This window comes from Colletes gigas, unplaced genomic scaffold (assembly GCF_013123115.1).
Source record: "Colletes gigas isolate AHSC1104 unplaced genomic scaffold, ASM1312311v1 Colletes_gigas_Sc00001, whole genome shotgun sequence".
Lineage (NCBI taxonomy): Eukaryota > Metazoa > Arthropoda > Insecta > Hymenoptera > Colletidae > Colletes > Colletes gigas.
Window position 1 is genome coordinate 8,085,615 of NW_025106630.1, and position 17,978 is coordinate 8,103,592.

The following is a 17,978-nucleotide window of genomic DNA, read 5'->3' on the forward strand; positions in this document are numbered from 1 at the left end:
AATTAAATTTTTTTTATTGCCACTGTTTTCTATCATCGAATGGTATACAGACGTGAGAGATGGAGACAAAGAAAGAAATAAAAAGGTAACAAGATTTTAATCACCACACTCTCAAATGCGTAGAATGAGTACAACTTAGCTTACTTAGGTCGTCGATTATCCTGATCTTCTAAGGTTTCCTCTAAATCTTCTAAACCTTCGTTTTCATCGAGCTGAGCCCACGATTTTAATTCATCCCGTGTCAACATGGCAATCTTCTTCTCTGGAAATATAACAACGATCATTTAAAATCGTATGAATTATTAATATCGATAAAGTTTACAACGAAATATTAATAAATAATCAACCTTCTTCTTGTTTCATTTTTTCAACTTCATCTTGACTTAGAAAACTAAATACTTTTTCTGGAAAAAGAGAAAAGAAATAATGGTTAAGCAATGCGTTGTCGTATTATCAGAAATTTAAGATGGTTCGAATAATATCAACCTTGTTTTGGGGAAGGTTTTAGATGCTCCTCCATGGCACTTTCAAACAATTTCTTTTTGTCGCTAACCGACATCTTTACTAGCGGTGGCGTTGGAGACGGCGTTGGCGATAACTGCATTTTGGAACATTATATTAATAATATAATTTTATCAGACATTCAATAAAATATAATCGCTTAGAAATAGAAATTTCATTAATCGTAATATAACATTATTCATAACGTTAACACAGATATAATTGATAATAGAGTTCTATTATCTGTACTCAAATAATGCAAAGTTATTTAGCGAGTACGAATTACGTTCAATGTAATAAAATTCTATAATTTAAACGTACCAGCCATTCTCGATAAAGAGTATCAAGGAAAGAATAGTGGATTAGTGCTAGTTAAACAAGCTTTTTCAACCCACCTCAACCAGAATATTCCCATCAACAGAGCGTGCGTTCTGTCGCTTGTTAAAGGAAGCCGAAGTGCCAAGATGCCCCGTAGATTCGGAAGCAGTCAAAGGTGTCGGAGGAAGTTTGAAATGACCATGAGTAGTTTGGGTAGGACTATGGTAGGCTTTCTTATAAGAAATAATTTGAGGATCCGAGGTATATTTATCATGCAATGATATAAGCTGTTCCCCCCTCGTCGAGGATGTATGATTGATTGATTTTTCTTTAGAAATAGGAGGAAGATCGGCGAAGGTTATGCTACGCTTTGGTAGAGAATTTTTTTTCTTTGGAGATGGCAAGGTTTGGGCAGTAGTAGTACGATTGAAATTCGTTGGCGAAGTAAGAGTAGAGACCGGAGACTTGGTCGACGAATAATAATCCACCGATGTTCCAGTTCTCGCATTCCTTAGCGACTGAGTAAATAACACGAATAATTGTATTAGTAATATTAATGCCACTCTCTATCGCAAACTAAGACATAAAACGAAACTACATAAATAATGTATAAAAATCAACACTTCTAATTTCTACGTTCTTAAACAAGGATACATCTTTGTTCGCTAAATTTGAAATACTTGTCTACACACAGCTTGTAATTATACTTTAAAAACAGATTTATTTTCAGTACTACATCTCATACAAAATCTATATCCGAATTAAAAAGGAATCAGCTTTGAACTTATTCATCCAATCTTCTTTTTTTTTTTACCATCTATACATTCAATATTATATCAATTGTACTATTATTGCAACAATTCATGCAGCTTTGCGCACAATTTTGTTTATATACCCTTCCAATGATTTTAAATGTATTAAAATCAACTTTATAAAGTTATTTCACATTTGTACCTTATTCTTCATTATTTTATACATATCAATGCACGGCAAGAAATTCTGAAATAATGTAATCAGTTGACATGTATCCCGGATTGTAACTCATTACATAACAGGAACTGTAGTCTCTGCGTTACTAAATATGAACATGAAAAATTTATTCTCTCAGAATTTATAATGTTAATGGGATAAATGTAACTACTTCCAGAAGAACTTGACGCATTGATACATCCGAATAAAGCACCGCACATCATGTCTCATTATTATGTTGGTCAACTGGAACTTCAACATTAACATCATTTTTCTTTTTTTTTTTTAGAGTTAGATAAATACTATCTTAGGTTTATACTTTGTAATAATATATAAACATCTGGTCCATTAGATTTATATCAACATATAACATTTATAGAAAATTTGTAGAATACAGTACATTGATTTATATATCAATAATGATATGAATTTACTGCAGCAGTAAGATCCAATAGTGCTAGCACTTGTAACTCAGGAAAAATGCTAGATGTATATACCTTATGAAATGATATTTCAAGTTTCAAAAGACATTTTATCTCTCTTCATTACTTTAAATTGTACACCATACAATATAATAAATAATTAAAATGATTTCTCTGAATTAATATTTCTGAGTACATTTCCTTGGTTGGTAATATACGCTTCGACTATTTTCTTTCATTTTAGGTAAATGAAATAAAAAATCAAGAGTATCTATGGATTGTAACACATAAATTATTCTCTACTGTATAATAAATCCATTCTGGAAGTAGTAAAATATCGTATTTTTCTTTACACGAGTTAGATAAAACTTTGTTAATAATATAAAAAAGACGTATCTAACGTTATTCACTACGTATCGTACCAAAATAATTGTAGAAATATAAATAAAACAGATTTATACTTTCCCATGATTTCATAAACAGAGAACATTATACAAACAGGGATTATTAAAATTAATATACCGACAGTAGTATAAATAATAAAACTTAAACTCTGCATTGAATTATTTCTCAAAAAATGACTACCTCTTTTTAGATACGAATGTGGAATTCTTCTTCTTTCAGTTGCCAAGTTGTGTATTGCAAAAGAAATGTTAATAACATAAATTATTTGTCTCTTGTAAGAAAATGTAAATTTGATGTATGTTAATATATAAATCTGTTTAAAAGTATAATAATATACTTTAACTTAGCATTCGCGTAAAAGATAGCAGTTATCTGCTACCACCGTAGTTGTTCTTTCTTACTTTCAGTAATTTTTGATACAGTACCTAAGAAAAATTCACACAACTTTTTTAAGCTCAATCAGTTACAGCAGTCATCCGTTGCACATTTCTAACATTTTAAAATAGATTTGCAAAACAAGTCTAAGAATCAATGTACAAATATGACTAAAAAATATCTGTTAAATACGTGGGAAGTTCTTGTCTATGATTTTTCTGTCTACCTATCACAGAAATATTTTTTCATTTTCATTTTTTAACCGATATTTACGAACGAAGTAGCGATGAGTATGTACACGAGAGTTCTGTAGTTAAGGAAGATATCACACACTTCTGTGACGATTACAATCTTTTGACCCGATCTGGACCAAAGCAAAAAATCAATCACAAAATCAACTCAGCCAATCAGCATGTTTGCAATAATACACTTAACATTATAATGGCAGTATCAGTAACAAACGGAGTAACGATAGTTAAATTGTATATAACAATGATACGCATGAAACGCAATAAACAGTGATTATGTGAGTTATGACATGAATTCCTTAGAATAATTTATTATGGCACAGTCCTGCGGGTTCAGAGGTATGGACGTAGACACAGGGAAAATGAGTAGAGGGTCGAACGACTCACTCCTGTTAGAGGGCAGCCAAAGTAGCACTATCACCTTCCACTGTCTGTAAACATGTGAAATATCTCTTGTTTTGCTGCTCAGGAGAGCATGCGACGCTAAGAACACTGACAAATGTATACTTCATGCGTCATGAGTTAACAAATAAATAATGAGATTTATGATGGGTATATAACAAGGGCAAATAATAAAATCTTTCTAGTGACAAAGAATGGAAAATTTGTCTAAATTTATGTTAAATACAATATTAATCTAAGTATGATAAACTAAAAAGTTTATATTGTTTTTCTTCTTTGGTAACAGTAAAAAATTAATAATTTGTTATTTTACTCCAATGTTTCTTTCCAGAGTATTGCACTATGTCGATTAAGAGAACTAAAATACATTTAAGTGAAAATACTTTTCATGCTTATGCACACGTATAAGGATGTACACAAATGCATAATTTATAATTTATTTCTGTTGGATGAAGTTTTTTAACATGTTAATTTATCTATGTAGGGAAGAATTAAATTTGTTTTTTTCTATAACATTATATTGTACCATAATAATTTTTCTATTTCTAAAATGTTTACGAATTATTGTTATCTGTACATTCGACATTCACAGACTGAAATAGTCAAACGTGTCCCTCCTTTTGTTTCAATGCCATTCATAAAGAGTGTAATATTTTTGTTAATAAATTATACATGTATGTATCCACAAATACACACATTTATATGTATGAGACAAATGTATGATTCTTAACTACTAATAAGATACACTAAAAAATCATGCACTCGTAGTGAACGAAGTGTAAAAGAAAAAGCAACATTAAAACAACTATTACGGTAATTGTTCTTCAATGAAAATAAAATAAAAACAGTTCTGTAAAATTATATCATAACTAATAAATAAATCAAGCACCTAGATATGCACAAATATTAGTGTTTTATGTCTATATCTATATATTGTTCATAGAAACACCTAAAAACGCTAAAAAGTGTTCTAAGATAAGATAGAAGGGAATTAGGAACCATTTAATTGTACGAAAAACTTTTCTTTATATATGATTTAAATGTTATCGGGTAACTGTAGTATTTGCATAAAACATGAAGTCCTGTTAGTAAAATAAACTACTACTTGCAAATTATTCGTATCTTTGCAAAACATGCAAAATTTTCAATTTTAAGATTATACATATAATAGAAGTACTTACATTTGTATTTTGAGGTGCTAAAGTGTGTTTGCTCATCACGATAGTAGTTGTTTTGAGGTCTTTAGTGCCACCAGGTGATTTTGGCGGTACCATATCAACAGGACTATTGGATTTGCTCACTAATGATTCAGCTGCTCTTACTACATCTAATACCTGTATCAAAACATTAAATATTAAAACTAATATTGCTTCTACTAATATAGCTGATAATACAATTTTATACTCGTTTAACAAACGGAACTAATATGCGATCATAAGTCTCACTTTTTCAGGAGTCGATTTTTCTCTATGTTCGATTAAAGCACGTTCCCTTTCTTCTTGTTCCCATGCAACAAGTTCAGCTTTCATTTCCTGTTCTTGTCTTAGAGTTGCCGCTTCTTCGTCATCACGATCCAAACTCGATATACTCTGTGATAAGGACTTAGTACCATCTGCTGCAGATTCCTTCAATTCTTTAGATGTTCTAGACTCTTTAGAGTCTTTACCATCACATACTGGTAGCACAGACTCGACCTCATTTTTGTCATACCCTTTGCAAACTACTAATGTAATTGTATTTCCCGAACACCGAAGTATATTTACTGCTTCTTGGTGAGTTGCGCCTAGTAATGATGTACCATTAACTTCTAATAGTCTCATGCCCACCTGTGGTTGACGATACACAAAAATTTCATCATATAAAACTCTTGTTGCTAGTAAAGTAGTCAGTGACCAGATTGATATCAATACTACTGATGATACTCAATCAATTCGATAACGAAGTACTCAATAAAAAGTATTGATTACAGACATATTGATACCCGTTTAATTTGGTATCGACCCGATCACTATCAGTAGTATAGAGACTATTGAATATAATTACCTTCAGTCTTCCATCTCTTTTAGCCGCACCCCCTGAATTAATCTTAGATATAAAAACTCCTTCGTCTGTATGATCCAAGGGATTACCCTTTTGTCCTCTAAGTCCGCCTTTAATGTGCATACCCAGCTTTTCACCTGGTTCTTTTGTAATAACCAATTCCTAGAATGTAACAAATAATGAAAATTAATATCAAATATGTTTTTATTATTTTTAATATTAAGTTACTTAACGTTTACACAATTTAAATATTTATTTCTTCGATATTGTCTTAAGGTATTGGAACTTTCAAAATTTGGTATCTATTTTTATATATGAAACATTGAACGAAAAATTATTAATGCATATGGTTGACTGCCATATTATTATGTCCTTTTAACGTGGCATGAAGCATGTAAAGTGAATAAAAAGGCAATTGTGAGATTCTACTCAATCTCAGCCTAGGCAGAAAAGCAATTGTTCGTGATCTGGTGCTGATTTTCAGTCTTAATAGAAAGATAAGCATAGCATCAACAAAATCAAAATAATACGCGTGTTCTGCATCAAAGAACAAATCATATTACTTGAATACTTACCGTCACAGGGATGTACTCTATTTCGACCAGCTTGTAGGACAAATTATAAATAGTGATATTAAGTATGGAAATTATCATGAGTGAAGCACCTAGTGTCATTGTTTGGAGATAATAAGCTTTAGTTAACAAACATAATGATTATATTGATTTTACCCTACAATGGAAACTAGATTTCTGTTACAAACAAAACCACTCTAATTGTAAACGTTTCAAAATTCTCCGAATTTCGGGGTTCCTTAACTTTCTTTGTTAGTCTTAAATTTGTTAAATATTTGAACACCAAAACTAATGAAAACTAAGTATCGTGATTAACATTCTTTGTGAACTTGTGACTTGCAAACTTGTACTTTCATAAGCGTGTTTGAACTAGGAAGCTATTTCTTGGTTTAAAAGCAAGAACTTTTATGCAGTGACTAGTCAAGCAACAAGTGCAGAAATTAGTAATATCTTACTTGATAATTTTCCGGCAACGGATCATGTTGAACCGTAAGCATAATTTGATCTCCTGGTCGCAGAAGTTCCATCACAGCCTCTTGATGAGTAGCTTTCGTTACATCTGTACCATTTACTTTCAGTATTCTGTCACCCATCCTTAATTTGCCAGATTTTGCAGCTATACCACCAGGCACGACCTAGTTTCAATACAATAATTTTTTGATAGAAGATACATATCCAAATAGAACATGTGCATTACATAAAAAAAAGGATCATTTATGAACTACTTATTGTTCGAAAGTGGTGTAAAACTTACATGAGATATAAAAATTCCAGGTTCTTTTGCACCAAACGGGGTGCAAGAATGATCTGTACCTCCAATGATACTGAATCCTAAGGATCCTTCTTTTACAAGGACAACATCCTAAACAATTAATGCTTCATTATTGGTAAATCGAACATGTTTTACCGCCATTCAGTTATAGTACAAGTGAAACAAGTAAATATGTATAATTTGAGATCATAAAGTTATGCATTATATTTACACATACATTGGTTCAGCCTATAAAACGTAGAAGAGGAGAATGTACTTAGTTTATACTACTTACCTATTTCCATGCCAGGGGATAAGCACCTAATGTATCAAATAATATAACATCCCATATAACCAAATTTCTAACAAATATTTCCAGTACATATCGAAACGGCAGCAACGAATTTAGGATATGTAAGCATGCAATAAAACATAGTATAATTTATAGAAACAAAACTAAGTACACATATAAACGACTTTAACAATTTTTAATTCGCTTTCCTTCAAAATTTTTGCTCGATCACTTTAATCAAAACATTCATTATATCAGTATCATATAAAATGATATAAGATCGCAGTTTATAAAAATATTAGTTTCTTTATTGAGCATGCAAAAAGGAGACTATTTTACCATTATTTTATAAGTTATTTAAGATAAACGATCGATTGCAATGGAATATGTTTTCGAAAATATTGTGGTATTAGTATCGTTTTATTGTCTAAATTCGAATGTAGGAATTTCGTTAAACAATATTACCAGCATTGTGATTATCATCCAAGCATGGAAATAAGTTAATAAATAACGACCATCAGTGTTTAAATATTGCTTAAAATATTTGATGAGTGCAAACTTTCCCTCGTTAATGACAAAGTAATTGTAATTTTAATAATATTGAAGATTACAGAGGCATAACATGGACTAGAATTGATTGCTTGGACCAAGAATACATATTTGTCAAAAGTTCCCTTAAACCAAATTAAACTTATCATGCATCAGTCGATGAAGAAGACAGAGAATATAATTTGATTTAGGGCTACTTTTGACCATCTCATTCGGTTGCACCATTTTGTCGAAACTTTGTCCGTCACAAATATTTTAGCTTAATTACGAAAACAGAGTCAAACAATATCGTCTCTATCAAATTGTTTGGAAAATTACTTTCGATAAACTGCATGTACATAATGATTCGTGCATCTAACTACCAAGCACATACCTCAATAATCACTGGCTGCACCGACTGGTTGTCGGTCACCCTAGTTACGACGGTCTCGGTGAGAGTGCTCTTTGTGATGGTCTCAGTAACTTTACCAAGTGTGGTGGGAGCCGGAGGAAAATTAACATCTCCAGGTAGGCTATCAGGCTGCTTTATTGTCACTGTCACGATAGGGCCTTGGTGGGAATCTGGCGACGGCGAGGAAGTAGGAGGGCGAAGGAAATGTGCGGGGATCATAGCCTGAAATTCTTCGTTGGTGATAGGCTTCGATACCTGTATGTCCTCCTGGGGCGAGATTGACCTAGGCTCTGTAGAAGAAGTAGGTGTCGAGCTTGTAGTTGTCGCGAACGCGATCGTCGGTTGCGAAATGCTATGTCTCGGTGCAGGCTGCGGATGAGGTTGGCTATTTGTTGGACTCGGCGATACTGAAGAAACGTTCTTAGTATATCCAGATTCTGTAACACCGTTCATTTTCGGCACCTCGGCGGTTTCGATTTTCATAGGCGGTGGCGTCTTTGATGTAGGACTCGGTGATAAAGCTCTGTCGGCATCGATAGATCGTCGATAACCGGTATATCCTGGTCTGTTTGCTATATAACTATTGGCATTATATAATCCTGTATACGGTTTGGGTGCACCAATGACGCGAGGTGACTTTTCTGAAGGTGTTACAACCGTTGCTGCGTTTGCTTGCGAAAGTGGAATTTCACGTTCGACTACTAATCGAACGAATCTTTCTAAGCCTGTTAGAAGAGCAACTGCCTGCTCGTGTTTGGATCCTCTCATTTCGACACCGTTAATCTGGAGAATAATATTATAACAATATTTCAGACAAAAAGGACGATAAAATATAATTCATGGTGGACCATAAGCCACTTTCCCATCTAAAAGCTGTTTAATTTTTTTTTTTTATTATACTTACAGATATTACTTTATCTCCAACTAATAATTTACCGTCTTTCTGTGCTACACCACCGTCAGTTATTCTTGAAATGTATATTGCCTGAAAGAAAAATCAAGAACGTAGAAGTATAGAGAAACAACATTTATAATTTTATATCTTACATCACTATTGTCCTTGAATGGCGGAGAACCTTCTCCACCGGCAATACTAAATCCAAGTCCATTTTGGTCCCGTATTAACGTTGTATGAACAAGAACGGATACCATTGGTTCATTACCTGCTTTCACCGAAGTTATAGGTTCCGGGATATTTTTGGTCTAAACAATACCAATGAATAACTTTAAACAGTATTTTCGGTTTATAATGCATGTGTAAAATTTTTAATTATTTACAGTAAACTATATATACCTTAATAGTTTCATGAGGTAAAGAAGCGTCACCATTTTCTAAATTATGCGATAAACCTGTAGACGAAACATGAGACGTCGCACTTGGAGCTCTACTTGTACTCAAACTAGAGCATACCGAGTCTTTTCTTGAAGATATCTGTTTAAATATCATAAATAATATTAATTACATGATAAAAAAGATACATGTAATAATGCACTACCTGTTCATATGGCGGTAATATCCTTGTAACTTCTCTCTGAACTACTAGTACAAGAACACGTCCACATGCTTTTAGAACTTCTACAGCATCATAGTGACCTACATTTACTACTGAAACTCCGTTTACAGACAGTACTTTATCCTCTACTTTTAAACCTGCCAAATCAGCAGGCCCGCCTACAAATTATAACAATAATTATTTTATAAGACAGCTAAACAGACTAAATAACATTTTACTTTCCATAATTATGCAAAAATTGAATTTTTTTAAATCCATAAGAATTTAATGGTTTTACCTTCGGTAACTCTCGAAATAAAAATGCCTTCATCGTCGCCTTTGAATGGAGTTGAACCGATACCACCAGCTATTGATAAACCAAGACCACCTGTTGTTCTCTCAATATGAATTTCATATTGTTCCTCTCGTATTTCTATCGTTGGTTCGGCATCAGATATTGCACCTATACAAAAGTAAACTTTGTTATTTTCATACAAGCGGAGGTTGTAAGGTGGTTATGTTTTACTGATTTACCGCCATTTCTTATTTTTCTTACAAAACATCGGAATTTCCTAGTCATTTTTAACCTTCGTAAATAATACCCAGTATTGTTTGTATTTTTAATTAAACATTTCTATTTTATAACGCTCACTTCTTGCGAGTAGATTCGCTAATAGTATAGCAGATTGATAATCAGATAACAGATAAGATAGTTCACGGAAAAAAATATCTTATCATGGTCTTTCTGTTTGCTGTTAATGATTACGAGGAGCAGTCGTACTAAGAAGTCTGAAAACGTTCATCACGGAACGTAGCTTAAAATGAAAAGCTATAATACGCGAAGTACAATTTTACTCTAAATTTAATGTGTGTTTTGTAAAATTTCACGTTCGAAAAATCCCTTGGCTACTATTCTCAAGTATAAACACAAGGATATTTAATAAAATAAAACGAGACGAGTATCTTTTTAAGTAATATAATACAGCTATGATTATTTTACCTTGACTCTGAGTGTCAAAATTGTCTGTAGGTTCTGTGGTTGCCGACGTGGGTGCAGCAGTTTCATCACTTTTCTTCATAAGTGCCTGTGTACATTAAATGTTATAAGATTTCTTTTACTTAATTATAAACGTTATCATTACTCTTTAGCAGATATTTTAAATGTGTGTTTTAGGTCGGTAATCAACTTACTTGTGCAATAATGGAAGCTACCTTATCCTTATCCACAGTTGTATGGATACGTTTGTTCTTTAAGTGATGTGGAGTGTCTCTACGATGAAGTCTATTGGGTCTATTTGAATCGCCGCCACCTTCGTAATCAGTACCCTCTGCTATAGAAAATTCTACGTGTCTTTGCGTTTCCTCGTTCTCAGATTCGTCATCTCCCTTATCATTTCCATCCTTTGATTCGGATATTGAACCATCAATTCCCAGATCCTATAAGAATTATATTGTCAATAAATAAATAAATAAATTGTTATACGCTTACTTGTGCGAATACTTACAGGATTGAATTCTGTAATATACTGATTAGAAAACATTTCAGATTCATTGTTACATTGAAGATCCGTATTATCGACTAATGTTCCAGGTACAGTTTGTTTTTCTTCATTTTCTACAAGTTTATCGTTTGCTAGTGCCTCGTCTGTCGCAGCTGGTTCCAAATTGTTCGGCTTTGTCAATGAGTCAGTTTCCGTTTTATCCAAACCGAATGTTTGAGAAACATCCTGAAAGAATATAGTTTCCCCAAATGAAAAAAAAATGTAATAAATTTATATATCTTTAAAAAGAACGTTTTAACGTAAGAATTTTAAGCTAACAATTACCTGCTCGTCCGTAGATGCTGACCGGCTGTCACTCTTCCCTTTACTAAATAATTTATGAGCTTTAGCTTTCAATTCTTTCGGGTGCGGTGTATTTTGACGTACAAACGGTGTCTGAAATAAATATAATAGTCTCACGTATGTACTCATTTAAGTAATGCGAAGTGGTAAGGAAAAGAAAAACGTTTTTGTTTAGTTTTCAGTTAATATAATTCTCATACAATGAATCGTAAGAATAGGAGCGTTTCCAACATATAAAATATCTCCGCAATAGCGTCATAAACCTAGATCTAAAGGATCTAACGGAATTTTTTATGTACAGCAGGCTCACCTCCTTATCAGTTTCTGGAGGTTCGTCCGTAAATTTTACTGAATGCGTTCGCGATGCTTCTTTTTCTTGCCAGCCTTCGTCATCGCTGCTACCAAGCTCGCGTATTTCACCACTCTGAATAGCATTTCCTATACCGACCAGCATACCAACCCTACCTGAATCTAAACAAAAATTACGTTAGATATCGGCTATCGAATGTATTTAATTAGAACCATAAGAAATTAATATACTAACCATCAGGATGGGATTCTAACTGCGGTAACAGGAAGCACGTTAATACCTCTTGCTCGGTTTCCTCATCAACATCCGTTTGGAAAGTAAGCATTGGCTGTGCTTGATTTTCACTTAACCATACTGCCTTTAAATTCAAATTAATCAAGGAATATGGCAAATATTGCAATCTGAAAGACGAATAGTGTTATTGGAAATATTATTATTACGATAATAGTTACGCACCTGTTACCCGACACGTCCAGAACATGAAGAGTGGTACACTGTCCAACTTCGATTGGAAGATATTGCAACTTATTATCTCTTAAAGACAGTACCCCCAATTTCTTCAAATTACCTAACGTACAACAATAGTATGTTTAACAAAAATCATTCTTATTATCAATAACATATAGACTTTGCTCTATAAATTAACCCTTTTGCAGATTATATTCACCTTTTTATTTTGGAATAATAACTTAGCACCGAATTTTGTCTTTATTATAACGATGAATTTTATCTGCAAAACGGTTAATTTCTAATAAATTTTTCATACCAATTTCAACAGGTAGTGATTGCAAACTATTCCTATCCACATTTAAATTGTTTAGATTAAGAAGTTTTCCTATAGTTGCAGGCAGTTCTAAGAGAAAATTTTCCGTAAGAATTAGTTCTTGTAAATTTTCACATCTGCGGAAGAAAATGGCGCGTTAACTTCAGACTCGTTCGTGTATTATTAACGCCCTTAGAAACGAAAGAATAACTCGAATCTCACCTGCCTATATTTGAATTTAAAGTAGAAAGCCTATTTTGGTCGATTTTCAGAATGGTGAGTTTCTTTAGTTCCCCGAGTCCATCGGGTAATTTTTCAATAACATTTTGCGATAAATGTAAATCCGTTAATAAAACTAGACCACCGATTTCTTCCGGAAGATCCTCCAGACGATTCTCAGATACGTCCAAGCATGCTAACGTTTTCAATTCTCCGATTTCCGGCGGTAAATGTTGTAACTGGTTATGATCTAGCCATAACTCTTGTAACGCTGGCAATTGTCCTATATGCGGAGGCTGAAATAGAAACACGAAGACATTTAACGAACAGTTCGGTTCAATTCCAATTAATTGTATTCCGTTCGCTTTAAAATTTTTACGACGATCTTTTCAATCCTTTCGTACCAATACTTCAATGTCATTGTCGCCTAGATCCAGCCGCTCTAATTTGTAAAGTTGAGAAAGTGACTCAGGCAAAGACTTGAGCAAGTTTTCTCTCAATTCCAGTGATTGTAACGCCTCCAAGCTGAGAATAATCAGAATAAAGTTGTCAATGCCGAGGCAATACGATTCGATCGAACAATTAGAACGTGATTATCGCGAATTTTTATATCATCACCTTCCAAAATCGGGTGGTAAATTTGTAAGGGACATATCATTCAGTCCTAGAACAGTCAGATTCCTTAACTGCACGAAACCAGCCGGGAGTCTGAAAAAAGATTATCGAAAAATGTTCATTTCCTTTCCCGACCGAGGCAACAGCGTTTTAATACACCGTCCAACCAGAAATAAAAATAATTGATCAACCTTGGAATTGGATTGCTACTGAAGTCCGCCACCTGAAGTGCTCGTAAATTCTTGATGTTCTCAGGAATGTCTGGTATATCTGTAATAAAGTGAATAGAATACGCGATGGTTATATTCAGGTCTCCATTGAACAATTGAGCGAAATACCTAAAAGGCGATGTTATACAGGGTGTTCGGCCAACCCTGGGAAAAATTTTAATGGAAGATTCTAGAGGCCAAAATACGACGAAAATCAACAATACCAATTTGTTGATGGAGGCTTTGTTAAAAAGTTATTAACGTTTAAAATTCCAACCGTACTGATTTTTTTTCTCGAAAATGCGCAGGATTTCGGGGGTACGTGTAATGACCAAAAATGATTGTAATTGACCCCCGCAACAGAAAATAATTTTTTTAAAACGATTTGAAAATTTTTTTTTCGCCGAAAAATTTCAGCATTTACCCGATTTTTTTTCTCAAAGGTGGGTAGGAACTCAGAGATATGTCTATTCACAAAAAATGCTTGTAATTTATCCCTGTAACTAAATATAATTTTTTTAGTATGATTTGAAATTTTTTAATTTTGCCTAAAAATTTAAATACCTACTCGAATTTTTTTCGCAAAAGTGGGTAGGAATTCAGAGATATGTCAATTCATAAAAAATGCTTGTAATTGACCCCTGTAACTAAATATAATTTTTTCAGTATGATTTGAAATTTTTAAATCTCGCCGAAAAATTTCAGCACCTAACCGATTTTTTTTCTCGAAAGTGGATAGGATTTCGGAGGTATGTCTATTCACCAAAAATGATTGTAATTGACCCCCGCAACCGAAACTAATTTTTCCAGAACGATTTGAAATTTTTTTTTTCGTCGTAAAATTTCACACCTTCGCGAATTTTTTTCTAGAAAGTGGGTAGGATTTCAAGGGTATGTCTGTTCACAAAAAATGATTGTAATTGACCCCCGCAACCGAAAATAATTTTTTTTAAACGATTTGAAAATTTTTTTTTCGCCGAAAAATTTCAGCATTTACGCGATTTTTTTTCTCGAAAGTGGATAGGATTTCGGAGGTATGTCTGTTCACCAAAAATGATTGTAATTGACCCCCGCAACCGAAACTAATTTTTCCAGAACGATTTGAAATTTTTGAATGTAATTGTTAATAACTTTTTAACGAAGCCTCAGTCAACAAATTGGTATTCTTGATTTTCGACTTATTTTGGCCTCTAGAATCTCCCATTAAAATTTTTCCCAGGGGTGGCCGAACACCCTGTATGTATAAACGAATCGAAAGAAAATGTTTTTCGCATAATGTATTAACAATTCAAGTGCATGAAGTTCGAGAAAATTTCCTTTAACTGTAAAATGTCCGAATCCCGCTTCTCGGGTTCGATCTTTATCGGGTCTTCGAACTGCGACCAAATAACGAGAAATGAAAGCGACTGGCGTGTATCGATTAACAGGCATCCGCGCGATGCATAATTAGTCACGCTATGGCACGATGATTAATTCATTACAGGAAACCAAGTTGTAAAAACAACAATGACAAATTCTCTCGAAAAATATGCGCGAGTGTAATCGATTCGCTGCTAAATAGTAGTATTGTACAAGAATGCAGGAAGCTGCTGTATGAGATCATATTGCATTCCCTATTTCCCCCCATAATGCCGAGGAATTCAATGGGGACACTTATTATTAGCCAAAATGTTATCAATCTTTGAACTAGTTTAACTTTCTGAAAGGAAGTCTTACAATAGTCTTCCTGGGGTCACTTCAAAGGTTGAATTCTTTATTTTCGCATACCTAAGTTGTATTTACTCGAAGCAGCTTTTTGTTGATAACGACTGAGATAGGTACTTGCAGACATGTATTCCATGACGGATGCATTGTGCACGCAAACACACGTACACTGTATCACAAATGCACGCACGGTGCGCGCGGGTAAAACGTAACGACAGTGACGCGAAGCAATTACAAACTAACCGTGATTCCGCCAGACGAAAGAGACGGAAACAAACTCTTTTCGTTCACCGGGATATCTTTTTGTTCCCAAAAGGATGTTGACGATCGTAGAACAAGCGTATACGACTGAGGACTTTTGTTCAGGGACTTCGTACAAAGCTAAACCGAAACCGATGTAACAACGAAAGAGATACCGATATTATTTCGGTATATCGTTCGAATAAAGGTACCAGGAATCATTCGAGATTAAACAAACGAATTTTCAGGCTTTTATTACGTTATGTATACGTCTCGCTGCTTTTATAACCAGAGCCGGACGTATGAAACCTCGACTCTTAATACGCTTTGGCTGGAGTCTGAGCATATCGAATATAATGTAGTGGTGTTATTGATCGATAACTTTCAGTCTGGTTACACCGTATTTCAGGGAAACGATACGCCATCTCATGGTTTTGTGGTTAAAATATCCGATCGGACGATATAATTCCACTAACGTGTGCAATATCAATCAACGTTGCACGTATTTTTAATGCGTCCCGACTCTGGCACGAATAAATTCGAAGATGCAGCGGGATACCCACGCGTGTTGTCGCTTCCACATCGCACGGAGCTGTCGACGTTGTTTAAAGTGCGTCTACAATCATTCGCGGTACACAATGATTCAAAATACATACAGGGTGTACGGTCAACCCTGGGAAAAATTTTAATGGGGGATTCTGTTAGGCCAAAATAAGACGAAAATCAAGAATACCAATTTGTCGATGGAGGCTTTGTTAAAAAGTTATTAACGTTTAAAGTTCCAACCGTACTGATTTTTTTTCTCGAAAATGCGCAGGATTTCGGAGGTATGTCTGTTCACCAAAAATGCTTGTAATTGATCCCTGTAACTAAATATAATTTTTTTAGTATGATTAGAAATATTTAATTTCGTCTAAAAATTTCAATACCTACTTGAATTTTTTTCGCAAAAGTCGTTAGGAATTCAGAGAAATGTCTATTCACAAAAAATGCTTGTAATTGATCCCTGTAACTAAATATAATTTTTTTAGTATGATTAGAAATATTTAATTTCGTCTAAAAATTTCAATACCTACTTGAATTTTTTTCGCAAAAGTCGTTAGGAATTCAGAGAAATGTCTATTCACAAAAAATGCTTGTAATTGATCCCTGTAACTAAATATAATTTTTTTAGTATGATTTGAAATTTTTCAATTTCGTCTAAAAATTTCACACCTTCTCGAATTTTTTTCGCAAAAGTGGGTAGGAATTCAGGGATATGTCTATTCACAAAAAATGTTTGTAATTGACCCCTGTAACTAAATATAATTTTTTTAGTATGATTTGAAATTTTTCAATTTCGTCTAAAAATTTCACACCTTCTCGAATTTTTTTCTAGAGAATGGGTAGGATTTCGGGGATATGTGTATTCACCAAAAATGATTGTAATTGACCCCCGCAACCGAAAATAATTTTTTTTAAATGATTTGAAAATTTTTTTTTCGCCGAAAAATTTCAGCATTTACACGATTTTTTTCTCTCGAAAGTGGATAGGATTTCGGAGGTATGTCTATTCACCAAAAATGCTTGTAATTGTCCCCTGTAACTAAATATAATTTTTTTAGTATGATTAGAGATATTTAATTTCGACTAAAAATTTCAATACCTACTCGAATTTTTTTCTCGAAAGTGGATAGGATTTCGGAGGTATGTGTATTGACCAAAAATTATTGTAATTGACCCCCGCAACCGAAAATAATTTTTTCAGAACGATTTGAAATTGTTGAATTTGATTGTTAATAATTTTTTAACGAAGCCTCCATCAACAAATTGGTATTCTTGATTTTCGTCTTATTTTGACCTCTAGAATCCCCAATTAAAATCTCGAATGTCCAAATATTAATTTGATTCGGTGTAATTCGTTCGACGGTTAACGCGATAAGTATAATGGACCATTACCGTATTCGAGTAATCAACGGTGAAATAGTGCAAGGCCAGTACGAACAATATCGATAACGAGGCATCCTCTGTCGAACAATAAAAAGTACGCGTAAAAGGTTCGTTCGTTAAACGAATGACGCGAGTTTATTGCAGTATTGTTTTCTATCACGCTCGTCTATAATTCGTCGGTCTAGCCTTGGTTCCAACTATACATCTTCGTCGAATAGGTCGATTTTCAGTAACCACTGATTGCCGGTCTATTACCGCGCCTATAAGCGACTCTGTAACCTGTAATTAAGCATATAACCGGTAAATAACACAAAATAGCTGCCTCTTCGTCGAATGCGTCCGCCACTGTAAACATTATAAATAGCGCGAAACATCCACCCTCGGCCTTTGCAATTTACCTTGGAAGAAGAGGAGGTG

The 17,978-nt window shown here is 33.8% G+C and overlaps 1 protein-coding gene across 1 annotated transcript in view; it reads right to left on the reverse strand.

Annotated features, from left to right (window-relative positions):
* The window catches only part of LOC122397813 (protein lap4), a 33,022-nt gene that overhangs the window by 4,057 nt on the left and 10,987 nt on the right, over positions 1-17,978 (reverse strand). Inside the window, exons 3-30 of the mRNA XM_043397243.1 lie at positions 13,671-13,749; positions 13,483-13,572; positions 13,269-13,389; positions 12,868-13,160; positions 12,649-12,782; positions 12,339-12,450; positions 12,117-12,283; positions 11,883-12,043; positions 11,555-11,665; positions 11,234-11,455; positions 10,920-11,165; positions 10,729-10,813; positions 10,027-10,191; positions 9,732-9,907; positions 9,530-9,667; positions 9,283-9,438; positions 9,140-9,220; positions 8,218-9,018; positions 7,007-7,114; positions 6,708-6,887; positions 6,256-6,285; positions 5,684-5,842; positions 5,086-5,466; positions 4,822-4,974; positions 897-1,337; positions 487-598; positions 348-404; positions 145-262 (exon numbers count right to left, since the gene is read on the reverse strand). Of these exons, the coding sequence (XP_043253178.1) occupies positions 145-262; positions 348-404; positions 487-598; positions 897-1,337; positions 4,822-4,974; positions 5,086-5,466; positions 5,684-5,842; positions 6,256-6,285; positions 6,708-6,887; positions 7,007-7,114; positions 8,218-9,018; positions 9,140-9,220; positions 9,283-9,438; positions 9,530-9,667; positions 9,732-9,907; positions 10,027-10,191; positions 10,729-10,813; positions 10,920-11,165; positions 11,234-11,455; positions 11,555-11,665; positions 11,883-12,043; positions 12,117-12,283; positions 12,339-12,450; positions 12,649-12,782; positions 12,868-13,160; positions 13,269-13,389; positions 13,483-13,572; positions 13,671-13,749 (5,077 nt within the window). The remainder of the gene's footprint in view (positions 1-144; positions 263-347; positions 405-486; positions 599-896; positions 1,338-4,821; positions 4,975-5,085; positions 5,467-5,683; positions 5,843-6,255; positions 6,286-6,707; positions 6,888-7,006; positions 7,115-8,217; positions 9,019-9,139; positions 9,221-9,282; positions 9,439-9,529; positions 9,668-9,731; positions 9,908-10,026; positions 10,192-10,728; positions 10,814-10,919; positions 11,166-11,233; positions 11,456-11,554; positions 11,666-11,882; positions 12,044-12,116; positions 12,284-12,338; positions 12,451-12,648; positions 12,783-12,867; positions 13,161-13,268; positions 13,390-13,482; positions 13,573-13,670; positions 13,750-17,978) is intronic.